Source organism: Syngnathus leptorhynchus, chromosome 5 (assembly GCF_054491065.1).
Source record: "Syngnathus leptorhynchus isolate UIUO chromosome 5, UIUO_Slep, whole genome shotgun sequence".
Taxonomy (NCBI): Eukaryota; Metazoa; Chordata; class Actinopteri; order Syngnathiformes; family Syngnathidae; genus Syngnathus; species Syngnathus leptorhynchus.
In genome coordinates, this window is record NC_141199.1 from 13,806,286 (window position 1) to 13,819,223 (window position 12,938).

Genomic DNA, 12,938 nt, shown 5'->3' on the forward strand with positions numbered 1-12,938 from the left:
TGAACAATCGCTTCTCTCTCACGGGCCACACAGGCCGAGGGGGCGGGGTTTTATATGCAAACCTAGCCCGAGTAGGCGGAACCTATAAGCCCCGCCTACATAGACAGTTACCTAGCAACGAAAAAACGACCGCTGCTCTCGCTCAACTTCCCACACAGAGGAGGGAGAAGAAGGAGGGAGGGGCCGTGTATAGAACCAAACACCCGTGGAAGAGACTCACTCAAGGGACACCGCCGCCGTTACCGCGTGAGCTTGCTTCTCGGTCCTTGTGTGTGCGAGTTTATTTTAGCCCTGACCGGGATACTTCAACTTGCAGCGACCCAGCCTTTGGACCTTTGGCGAAGGTTCTGAGGCGAGTAGACGACCGACGCACCTGTTCTTGTAACAGCCGCTGAACGGAGACGGAGGAGCGACGTACCCATACTTGACATCCGGAGCGAGTGGATGACTTCGGTGGATGAAGGTCTGTCCGGCACCAGAAGGGGGGCCGTGGATGGTGGTGGAAGCGAGGTGAGGCCATTTTTTTCCCCCCTTCCAAATAATGGGTTCTTTTTTCTTTCTTTTATTGTTGTATTGGAGTGGCTCGTAAAATACTCAGCAGGTTGCTCTCATTTGAGTTGAATTCGTCGCGTTATTAGTTTTTTTTTTTAACGGTTCTCTCTGTCAATGGTGTCCAAAACATCACGCTACAATTTGTTATCTTTTCCCCGGACGAAAGTAAATGTTATAAAAGTGTAAAGATAACAATATAGTAACAGATCAAAACTAACCAAACAAAAGTAGTACTTGAAAACGTGTGCGGGTGGGAAACCTATGGCCCGCGGGCCTCATACAAACTACGTAAGAGCATTTTTCTGGGCCGTAAGATTGTAGCCCCAAATGCCAAACACATTTCACTGAACAAATGCTCATGGTGTATCAGTAACTGTTTTGATGGGAGGTGGATTAACACGTTTATGAGCTAAATGAGTGACGTATTGTAATTCATTTAGCGGCCCATCCTTAATATCTGAAACTAACATTTTCTGACCTCAGCTTTCATTTGTGTTTGTCCTCCAGGCTCAAAACACATTTTTTTCCGGACTACTTAATCACTCAAACGTTGCCCGTATCTTTTTAATTGAAGTTCTATGCTTAATTTCATTACTCCTGTTATATCAGACATCCATGGTAATCTTTCTGGGTCTAAAGACTGTCTGACATAACAGAACACTAAAAGGAAAAGTTTATTGGTTAATGGTTTATCTATTATTATTATTATTTTAATCACAACATTCCATGAAATCACATAGACCGTACCAGATCACGTAAATGTTGGACTTCTCACATGGCTGTGCAAGTGATAATCACAAATTAGTCCAAAAGTAGAATAGTGACATAAGTTAGTTGCCGTGTGATTGTCAATAGCAACATGTGACGTGTGGAATACTCCAGGTGCCGGACTGGCTGTTACATAATGAGATTTACTCTACGTCAGACAAAAAAACTCTTTGTTAGTTCCTTTTGTTCTTTTCTTCCAGTTATCTTGTTTGGGTGTATTCCCCTGTCAAATGAGATTACTACCCTCAATATTGTATTTTGATAGCCCCCCGAAACAAGATATTCAAGCCACAAATGTCCCGACCGTACACGCAATTGAATAACTAGATTACCTCACTCGACTGAGCTGTAGTGGATGAATGGGGCTAATCTGGAGTTAAAATGGTCCTTCCTTTCTCACAATCTTCTTTTATGTCACCTGGCAGAATAAAACTGTGAGAGAAGAATATTCTTCACACAAAACAAATGAGACTTCAATACAAAAACATTCACATCTTCTCAGTCATCATATCGCCAAAAGGTCAATCATATCATTTATTCCAAGAAGAATGTGAACCGTATTTTGCAGATTCTAAATCGCTTCAGACAGCAGCCATAAAATGTATAATGAAGAAGAAAAAGATCGGCTTTCCCTTCCCTTCTTGTCACTGTGATGCCAAATGCTTCGGCTATCAAGACGGCAGCCTTGAACAATGGATATGATGATAGAACCTCAGCTATTTGGGCCGCTATCTCTTTCATACTTTCCTGGATGTAGAGCTGAGTGGCATCTGTTTGCTCTTTTGTATTTGAATGTTTAATTTGCTCATCGCTTTTAGAATCCGTCCTCATCTCGAGCTGAATTTTGGATTCCTCACCGTTGGGTGATGCCAGAAAAATTTTTTTAGTTGTAAGGTTGATGTGAAAACAAACCACCCAAAAAAAACATCTCTGTGCTATTTCCAGGCCAACAACAAACTTGTCTGTTTAGTGTGAAATTTCATTATGCCTTCTCCGCGTTGATTTCAAGCATCCGTGTTGTTGGTCTGTAAAACAAAGAGTTCAACAGGTCGGTGTCACCCTGGGAACAAATGGACTTAACACACGCACACCAATCCCGTATGCTTTGTTGAGTCACACTTTAGCGTCACTTCAGTTAGAAAAAGCAAAGCAGTCATTTATTCACCCTAGAGAACTTAACCGCATCGTGACACTAATCGAACCGTCCTCGAATCGTTTTGTAATCCTTTTGAATTGTTGTTGTTGTTTTTGTGGAGAGACCCACATACATAGCCAACAACCCAAGAAATGGTGTCGTTTTGTACATGACAGCAACCCAGACATTTTGGTCAGATTGACCAAAGTCGTGTTTCAAAATCAGTTGCATGTTGAAACATTGACCAAAAGTTGAAGGAAGTCTTGGAGTGTATCTTTATCATTTAAATTCCAAAATGTCCGAATGTGAATTTAGAACGCCCTTTTGATCAGTCACAAAGTTGTCAGGACGAGTTCTCACTTTCGGTCTATGGATCAGGATCAGGTTTTCCTTGTTTAACGGCCGTTCCGCACCCTCGGCCTCGGTTGCGCTCGGTTTGTGTCAAATCGTGGCCATCCCACTAATAATCACCGTGCCTTTTAATAAATCGTTTGGTGCGTCATCCGCTGAAGACAAAAGACCGGGTTGCTTGGGTTCGAATTAAACCCGCACGTCTCCCAAAGGTGCAATGGGGGCAGTTTGACCTAGAATAGCGGAAAGCCACAAATGGGATGACAAGTGTTGACACTCGAGACACACACCCTGTTGTGTAGAAAGCAATTGTCATTGTACCACAAGTATCTGCCATGTCACACCAGACGCTGGCACAGACGTTACCATTCATCAGATTTTCTTGTTCTCATCAAACAATGGCCTTCTGCCAACATACACGGAAATATCTTGCTTTGTGAGTTTGGGCTTTGGTATGCCAATGCAGCAGAAAAAAACAATCTGTGTCCTCCCTCCATTTTGCTGTATCCAGGACAACATTTCTGGTAATCCAAGACACACTACCTGTGTGTGTGTCTGACAACTATGCAGACACAACAAAACTCTTTGTATACCTGCATGCAGCCGAGATTTGAAATATCTCTTGTGTGACATCTGTCCTAGACTACTTCTGACATTCGCCATATGTCAAGATGTTTCCACGTGGCTCTATTCCTCACCAGATTGGAAAATAAACATTTACAGTTGAAGGAGGAAAATAAGGTCATTTAAATTCAAAGAATTATGAGTTACGAGGTTTACCACATTGAGTCCTGTCAGTTTGAACAAACTGATGCGGAAATACGAGTCATGACTTCCTCTACGTGGAACGAGTGAAATATTTAATTGTACATCGTACAAAGTAACTTCTTTTTTTTTTTATGGGTCAGCCCTTGATCTCCATATTCTACGTCAGTCAAACTGGAGACTTAGCACGCTGCTCCGAGTTGTGCGTTTAACAATCAACCATAATGTTTTCCTGGAATTTCGCAGCAGCATGGACTTTATATTTTCTGTCTTACACACGGTGACAACATGCTGAATGATTAAACAAAACCAATTCCACATTCATCACAGTAATGTGGTTTGAGTGTCCCTGGCCATTGATGCTATCGCTTATCTCCAGGAAGTGGTTACAACGAGCATATGAAGTTTAATTGCGTTTATGTTTACTATCAACTGTGGTTATGGGATTAATGGATTTTCATTTTGCTAAGAAATCCTCAGTTTATACAACGACTTCTAAAAATTATTCAAATAAGGTGGGGACACTGAAAATGAAGAATCACTTCTGTCTGAAATCAATAGAAAAACGTGATGGTTATTTGGTCTGTTTGCAAATCCCTAAAGAAGGGCAAGTCCACTTTCAAAATGTTGTTGCTTCCCCTTGGACACTTTGAATGAATTTGAGATGACAGAAGTACCCAGTGGCGACAGCTCGGCCAGAACATCAGAGGCGAGGCATTAAATGCACTTGTGAATATTTTGGTGTTGCCAACATTTAGGTCGCCCGGCGGCAAAAAGGAATGAATGCAGGGGAAGAGAGTTACAAATGTCGAAAAAAGCCGGTGCACATTAAAATTCTGCTGCATATTCTCTCCTTGTTATCATCTTTGTTTCCCTCTCCACCATCCATCTGTCCATCCTCTATCTTACTGCATTGTTCAGGCAGCTCATTGAGTATTCCGTTTTGCTGTGCTGACTCACACTGATTCAAAGCCTTTTGCATCCAGACGATCAATTTCATTTGTATGGGAGTTCATTCAGGCCTATTTTATTTTATTTGACACTGTCAAGTTGGAAACCCAAATTCCGATGGAACAAGTATCAAGGGACTCAACAACTTTGCATAAAGCCTTTCATTTTAATTACACTGCACGTGTCCCAACTGTAATGACACGTCACATTTCAAAAGAAATTTCAAACCTTCCCTCACATCATCCCCATTTGAGATACTCCTGGACACCCGGCGTGTGAATGCTAAGATGTTGGGCTAATGTAGCAGTCTACTTGTTTCACTTTCTTGTCAAACGTTACAAACGATATGACAGTTCTTTGTTTACACCCTAATGCATCATGAATCGATAGAAAGCTATCAAAATAAAAGTAGTAACATCTCTCGACTGTGACTAGCGTGACACTGAAACTATCGGACCAGCTGGTTGGATACTTATCGAAACCAAACCACACTTGTAATATTTGGACTAAGTGTACACCGTGTTCACTTTGTTTGATGGCGACACACCCGCTGCGTCACATGTTGTGTTGTAAACAGTATTGGCAGCGCTCATGTGAAACAGGAACTGTCAGAAAACCTGCCAGGGGAAATGCTAGCAGAATGCGACCTATTATTGCAGCACAGGAAGAAAAAAAAAAAAAAGGCTCACCTTCTTTAAACTTTTCAAAAGATTAAAAAAGAAAAAAAAAAATCTCTGTGGGTTTTTTTTTTTTCAGCTCAGTTTAAGACTTGTTGTATCACACAAGCCTGAAACATTTGAATGGAGCGTGGCAGGACCTGTGGCCTATGACCTGTGAACTTTTTCACCCTCCCCTCTTTGTCTCCTGACCCCCATGGTGGCCTCAAGCACATTCCAAGAGAATTTATCAAATGAACAGCTAATCCTTCCTACACTGTGATTTATTAATATGGCCCACCCAAAGAAACAAATACTCATTTGCCAAGAATGGTCTGTATTCTAACTTGATGGTTTCTCACTCTTTCCTATCATGTTCCTATCAGTCCAGCGAAGACGAGCAGCACTTTCCGGTCATCATGTGCACGCGGCCTTATCATGACGCCTTGCCAAGCAGCCCGCTGTTCTCCGGAGATGCAGAAGACGACGAGGGCAAGGAGAGAGATTCAGACCGAGACAGTGCAGTGGAGAGCACCCAAGGCTCTGACACTTCGGAGGGGCCCGACCGACGAGGCAATAAAGAAGACATCTTGGGCGATCTCTTCTTCCCTGCTGAGAAGTAAGCCGCGTCTCATTTTTACGTGTTTCTGATGAAGAAAGATGTTTTATTTCAGCCGCATTCTTTCATTGTGTTGCCATCAGGACAAGCGGCACGAGCAACTCTGTGATTTCCGACCTGTCCACGCGCTCCTCGGCTTCCTTAAACGAGGAGCAGTTTGAGGACTACGGCGAAGGAGAGGAGCCGGACTACGCTACCAGCAGTCCCTGTCCGGACGACGACACTCGCGTCAACGGGTACTCTGATCTTGGCTCGTCCGTGTCGTCAAGGTGAGAAAGACTCGGAGACAGGATGCTAAACAATATTTTAGAGACTCGTGGTATCAAAAATGTTGCCTTGATACACAAATAATAAAGATGGTATCGGTGTGTAGTATCGGAGCATTTTTCCGAGTCTGAATCAGGCGGACAGTATTGTCACACTTATCTTTATAACCTTAAAAGCAGCTGTCATTTTTTTTTTGCCCCCAGGACGGCATTAATATTAACCAGAGGCTTTTGTTTAATGCGATTAAGACTAAAGCCAAGAAAGCTTCTCTGAAATTTTTTCCACGCATACCAAGCAGACCAAAGGTATAAAGTGAACTGGCTTGGAGAGCTTTATATTCTAAATGAGGTTCAGATTTAGGAGAAGTCTTAGATTACACATTGGGAGAGGCTATGGGAAGCAATATTGGGGAAAGCATTTTAAAGTGGGTTAAACATACAAGGCTGGACAATTGAAACAAAAAGTAAACAAAAGCGATGCAATTAAATCAAATGGATTAAGCCCTGTTGATTAAAAACTGCCACATTTTGTAGCAGGTTGAAGTCTACCCCGTAAGCTAAATGGCTCCTTTGAATGAAGACCAGGCTTTCACTAATTGGGGAGGGGAAAAAAATTTAGTCGCTGTACTAATGACATCCTTTCATGTACATAGTTTTCCGCGTACATACACGAACTTTTGAGTACAGTGAAACTATGTCGCTAACGCCTGTTTTAAGCAGGTTCCCTGCACGATTTTAACCAAGACCTCCTGTTACGTGCCAACTGCATCTTTTTTTTTTGGGGGGACAATTATCATTCTAGTTCACGTTGACGTGCTATTGATCAGAGACGTTCATGTTTAAGATCCGCCCGGGAGCTACATTACGTAGTCTTCCTAGTGTTTTAAAGTCTTTTTTTACTGTATTGTTTTTCAAACTACAGTTTCACCTGACCTAATCTGTGATACTACTTTCAAAGAAAGGCCTCTCCTTTTAATAGACTCCTCCCTCTATCGTCAGTTAAATAAACAAACTGCTCTGTAAATACATTTGTGGCGCACTTTGACCCAAACAATTAAGCTTTTACAATCAGTGTGAGTTTAAGCTATAAATTAAAAGTGAAAGGTTACTCTCCATTGAATGTAAGTGGTTTTACATTGTAGCAGCCTTTGTTTTCCCACAATTCATTCGATCTGCATTTTATGATTGCATCTTGGCATGAAGACTTTAGACCGCAGCTTAGACAATAACAGTTTTCAGAGATACACCCTAATGTCAAGGATGGGTAATTATAGGAAAGGTATGGCAAAGAAACAATTAGAACCACAAGTGGCTTCACAGAGCTTTGTTCTCGTAGCGTTACTCAGAAGTATAAAGGAACATTGATGACTCCGCGTTGACATGGAACTTTTGCGTCAAGGTTACATGACAGTCCTGTGCGAGATCCGCGAGCCTCCCTTGTGAGATTCACTTGTGTGTGTCAACAGTGCGGGCCAGACGCCTCGTAAGCTACGTCAACAATTCCAGAGTGAGATGGTGGATGTCTACTGTACTCATTGCAGCAAAAAAGTCAACCTGCTCAATGACCTAGAAGCACGTCTCAAGAATCTCAAGGCCAACAGGTAGAAGGTCACTCAGTCATGTTTTAACATGTGTACAATGTAAAACAAAGTAAGCTGGCACATTTTAACGTTTGATGTTTACGTTTTAAAAGACTCAAATGAGACAAACATTCATGTAGGTGGAATTATTTTGCTGGGTTATATCCACCCCATGAGCAAATAAAGGTTATATTACATTTGGTCTTTTGTGTCGCTCTTATCGCAGCCCATTTAAAGAGCCAGCTGCTGGTTTATTTTATTTTTTTTCCTACTGTGTTGTTCAACTAATAGACATCTCCATGGCAATTCAAAGATAAAACTCTCTCTCCCTTTTTTTTTTTTTTGTGCAGCCCCAACAGGAAAATCTCCAGCACAGCATTTGGGAGGTAAGAAACCATACACGTCTTAATGGGGACTCATATTTGTTTGGAGGATTTTTGAGGGGAACAATGTTCTTTAGCCCAACAAATAGCAAAGGCAAGAAAATGTTTGGTTAACATCACCACATTGAAGTCTTAACTACTTTCCTATCTCTCGTCCACTACGTGCAGTCTTGTACTTAAACAGTGCGTTAATTAGTAAACCGCTCATTCCAATAAAAGCATTGACATCGCTAACAGAATGTGCCGTAAAATCGTTGCTCCAGACTGCACGGTCTGTCGGCCTGAGATGTTTTGTATGCTTTCTTCCAACCGCACCAATTGAGTCATAGTGACAGAGTGAAAATGGCCTGTCAGAGCTGATCTATGTATTCAATATAGCACTTGACGCCCGCACTGTCCTCTCTTTGTCTCTTTTGGTTCCCTTTTCCACTTTTATTACCCTCGTTATCCGTTCCTCTTTTTAGTTTCCTCTTTTGTTTCCCCGAGAATGAGTGGCCGCCGTTGCTCTTTAAAGGCACCAATAATGCAATTGAAATGTCAATCCGGACATAAAACTGTGACGCTAAAGCAACCTGTGCTATTTTAATTCTCTTTGCACCACTTTCTCTTGTTGACATTGGCTTTCGAGTGCAGCTCTCTGTCATTCTGTTTTCCTCGGAGAGATATTTGTCGTGCCTTGGACTTTCTCAACCATGCAAACACATTAAAGAGATCTACCGTGTGTTTGAGCAGGCAGCTGCTCCACAACAGCAACTTGAGTAGCAGTAACGGCAGCACCGAGGACCTTTTCCGAGATAGCATCGACTCTTGTGACGTCGACATCAATGAAAAGGTATGGCCGTTTTTGTTTCTTTCTTTATGTATTTATTTATTTTGCATTTATCAAGCTCTCTCTCTTTTCCAGGTGAACTCATTGGAGAAGAAAGTTGCAGAACTGGAAAATGAAATTTTGTTGAATGGTGATCTCAAATCCAAATTGAAGCAGGATAACACTCATTTAGTTCACAGGTAGCACGCGAAAGCATGTGCCCGCAAATTCTCAAAGCCTTTTACAGAATAAAGGAATAACATTGTTTATTTTTTGTTTCAATAATCAAAGAGTTAATGAGCTGGAGGAGCAGCTCAAAGACCAGGAGACTCGTGAGAACCAAAATCTACAAGGAGAGTTGAAACGACACAGAGAGGCCTTCAACAAGATGGAGAAAGACAAAAACACGCAGATTGAGCTGCTGAACACCCGGTGAGAATTTTACCCAAGCTATTTTTAATCATTTTATTTTATATACTTTATGTTGAATTTGTCAAATCCCAGTTGACGATTGTGTGTTTTCTACTTTTAGCGTGAAGCAGCTGGAGGATGAGAAAAATGAAATGCACGTCGGCATGTGCAGACTCAAGACACAGACGGAGAAATTGGACGAGGTACATGGGAATTTTTTTTATTTCTTCCATCAGTTCAGTTCTATTTTTTTTTCTATACCTGCAAAAATACATCAACGATTGAAATTCCGTTGCAGGAGAAGCAAAGGATGACAGATAAGCTGGAGGACACCAGTTTGCGGCTGAAGGATGAGATGGACCTGTACAAGAAAATGATGGACAAACTGCGGCAGAGCAGGCAACAATTCCAGCAAGAGAAAGAAGCCATGCAGGAGGTGCAAATCAATCACCTACATTGCCACTGACATCATCGAGCGTGACATAACTTATGGCCACGCCTTTATGTGCAGCTCATCGAAGACCTGCGGCGAGAGCTGGAGCACCTGCAGCTTTTCAAACTGGAGACGGAGAAGCCCGGACGAGGGCGGAGCTCAACCTCTAGTCTGTCCGAGTACAACAGTCGGACCAGGGAGGTGGAACTGGAGTATGAAGTCAAGAGACTCAAGCAGGTACTCTTTGCCACTGTGTTGTGAGTGTACAAACCTGCTGTTAGGTAAACAATGACAGGAACGTCTGTCTGTGTTTTTACATGTCTCCGGGATTATTCTCTTTGTACACTGGTGACTTTCTTAATTCTTTTCCTCTGCCACCCGGATTTTCTATTTTAGTATTTTAATCGACTCAATGACTTCATATTTACATTTGAGACAAACAAGGGTGATCTGGAATAAGAAAAACTCCCACTAAAGTGTCCCATAGGATGGAATAGGTCACTATCCCATGCTTGGCAGTAAAGTCAATGTCTATACTTTGTGTCTGTGTGTAGCGATTTATGTCCCAGGAATTTCTTCCCCCTGAATTCCAGCAGCTGAGGTTGTCGGGGGTACCGCTCCGTCTCGGTTCGATGGTAAAATTGCTTCTTGACCCCTCCATTTGACATTAACCACTAATCTCAGTGGAGTAGCGTGAACCTGACCCAGCTGACCCGGCCGGGCTCAGAGCTGCAGTCCCCTTACTAATGATTAAGTCAAGAATACATGGGGGGGGGGGGGGGGGGGGGAGTACACTCATTTGCTGGACAGTGGTCCTCTCAAGGTCAGCATGGCGCTTTTATAACACGCCAGGCAATGCGGGGTAACATTCATCACCTTGCTTAATGCTTCAACTCCATTCCTGTGACCCAAATCCTTAGCACTTACTTTTCTCTATTTATCCGCTTCCCAGGAGAACCAGAGACTGAAAGAGCAGAACGACGAGCTGAACGGTCAGATTCTCAGCCTGAGCCTATACGAAGCCAAGAATTTGTTCGCCACGCAGACCAAGGCCCAGTCTCTGGCTGCTGAGATAGATAACGCCTCCAGAGACCAGGTAACGTTCGAAACCACTGTAAAGCATTCGCAAAGCTTCACGTTTGAGCGTCTTCATTGTTGTTCTTCTTTACAGCAAGAGTGACTCATTGGGCATTTAATGTCGTGCGTTTGTATTATTTTGGAAAACGGACTGCCCCCAAAACTGAGGCGGCTTGAGCCAATCTATTCTTGTGCAGTGCAGAGGAGCATTAGATGAGTCAGCACAGGACTGCTTGCCTCATCTGAGTGCAGCTATTACGCAATATAGAGATCATGACCGGGTCTATTTGTAGCGCAGCGCTGACTCGTCACGCCTAAACCTGAATGTAAATTACAAGTAATTACAGCATTGACTTGTCAAAGGAGTTCTTTTTAAACGTATGCCCTGTGCTACTATATTTCCCCAGTTAATGGAAGCCCTAAAGGAGCAGGAGGAAATCAACATGCGGCTGCGGCAGTACATGGACAAAATCATTCTGGCTATACTTGATCACAACCCGTCCATCCTGGAAATAAAGAACTAGCAGTCACTCTGTGTCTGAAGAGACTGTACAGAACATTCAACACCCCTCTGATGGAACATAAACAACTGGAATGTCGCCCCCTGCTGTTTGTGGAATGAAAAACAGGGATATAAAGGGAGTGACTTGACGGTTATGCTGCTGAGACTTTTTGAGCGTTATCTTTTTGTACCGCGGCTGTGTTTTGGGACTGGACAAAAGCTACTGTATACACTGGTATGAAAACTGGAACAGCATGTAGCCGTCTTCTGTTTTCATATTTCTAAAGGGACAGTTCCATCAGTGCCGGCCAGTAGTTTAGCACTGTGAGAAATATGACCAGAGAAAAAAAAAAAGATTGACGTTATGTTTGATTCTGGCACGTCTTCATAGAAGGTTGTGAAATGTGGTCAGGGAGGACTTTAGAGTCAAATGGGTCATGTACCTCAACAGATGAGGGTTTTTGGTGAAGTCAAATGAAGGTAATACTGGTTTCCTCTTAAGAACGTCTTCCAGAAATATGGCAGTGACTTTTGCTGCGTCGCACTTTTTAAATCACTTGTCGTCACTTTAGGGAGATGAAAGCGCAGCCGCCCGAGGAGTGTCTTTAAAATGAAATTTAGATCAGTGCTATTAGCTAGCATCTCCCCAATGCTTGAAAGGTACGTCGCTGTTAGCAATAATAAACTCAATGAAATGTGACAAGGTAAAATGAATGTTGCTACTTTTGTGTTGGTAAAGTGGTACTAAAGAAAACATGACTACACAACCCAAATAGTTGTGTGAAACTTTATTATAGTGTAAATATGTTGATGTGTAAGAAGGGACAACAATACGCTGTACTATGTAAATAACTGAAACTTGAGTTTTGCTTCCTTGCACAAAAAAAAATGCTTTGTTTTCCCTCTGCATGGTTTATACATTCAATCTGTGCCTTGGGAGGACCATTTTAAGGCTAGGTTGTGTCTTAACCATTCTCTCAATTTGTAAATGTTAGAATTATATCGTGAACATTTGTAAACATGCCACTGGCTAGTCTTTTTCAGGAATCTATTTTCTACAGATCTTATCAGGAAAGAAGACGCAATGGCTCAAGTAGATTCATAGCGCAATACATTGTGTGGTACCTGAGTGAAGGTTGAGAGTTTTTGTCAGTCTAAAAATTTTACAACAATGCTAAAGAAGGATTTGTTGTATTTCTACATCATTGCACACACAAAAAAAGTCCATATTAGTTTAAATTTGATTTATGGTTACTAAACTGTCTTCCTAATCTGAGGTCAGTGATACGCATTGTCAGCATTTTTAATTTATCACTGGTACCTATATTTTTTGTGTCTTGGTTTCACTTTGGCTGTTTGTACCATTCTAGAATTGAAATTAAAGGATCAGATGGAGCTATTAAAATATACCACATTATTATCTTTGCTACTTTCTCTTCTATTTTACGTATATGTATATGATAATAGTTTTAACTACAACTCACGATAAACATTTCACTGGACAGTTATCTTTTAAAACACTACGGCTCTTGGATTTAATGGTTTTAACAACTTTGCACAAGTGTACACAAAGATGCACACTGTGTATTTGAATGATTATTCAAACGAAGAACTGAAATATTTATTTTTATATATTTCAAGAAAAGTCAAATTATTGTATAATGTTCAAAAATATTTTTGT

The 12,938-nt window shown here is 41.8% G+C and overlaps 1 protein-coding gene across 2 annotated transcripts; it reads left to right on the plus strand.

The window, feature by feature from the left end:
• Positions 1-146: 146 nt before the first annotated feature.
• On the plus strand, positions 147-12,666 carry rab11fip4b (RAB11 family interacting protein 4 (class II) b). Of its 2 annotated transcripts, XM_085912802.1 has the most exons (14): positions 147-244; positions 317-510; positions 5,565-5,797; positions 5,881-6,066; positions 7,530-7,664; positions 7,994-8,029; positions 8,759-8,858; positions 8,931-9,034; positions 9,126-9,266; positions 9,367-9,448; positions 9,544-9,681; positions 9,757-9,915; positions 10,631-10,774; positions 11,163-12,666. In XM_085912802.1, the coding sequence occupies exons 2-14, from the start codon at positions 445-447 to the stop codon at positions 11,277-11,279; spliced, it is 1,641 nt and encodes a 546-aa protein (XP_085768928.1). In that variant the 5' UTR covers positions 147-244; positions 317-444; the 3' UTR covers positions 11,280-12,666. The 2 variants fall into 2 exon arrangements, with proteins under 2 accessions (XP_085768928.1, XP_085768927.1); XM_085912801.1 differs by having other exon boundaries at positions 156-510.
• Positions 12,667-12,938: the final 272 nt, after the last annotated feature.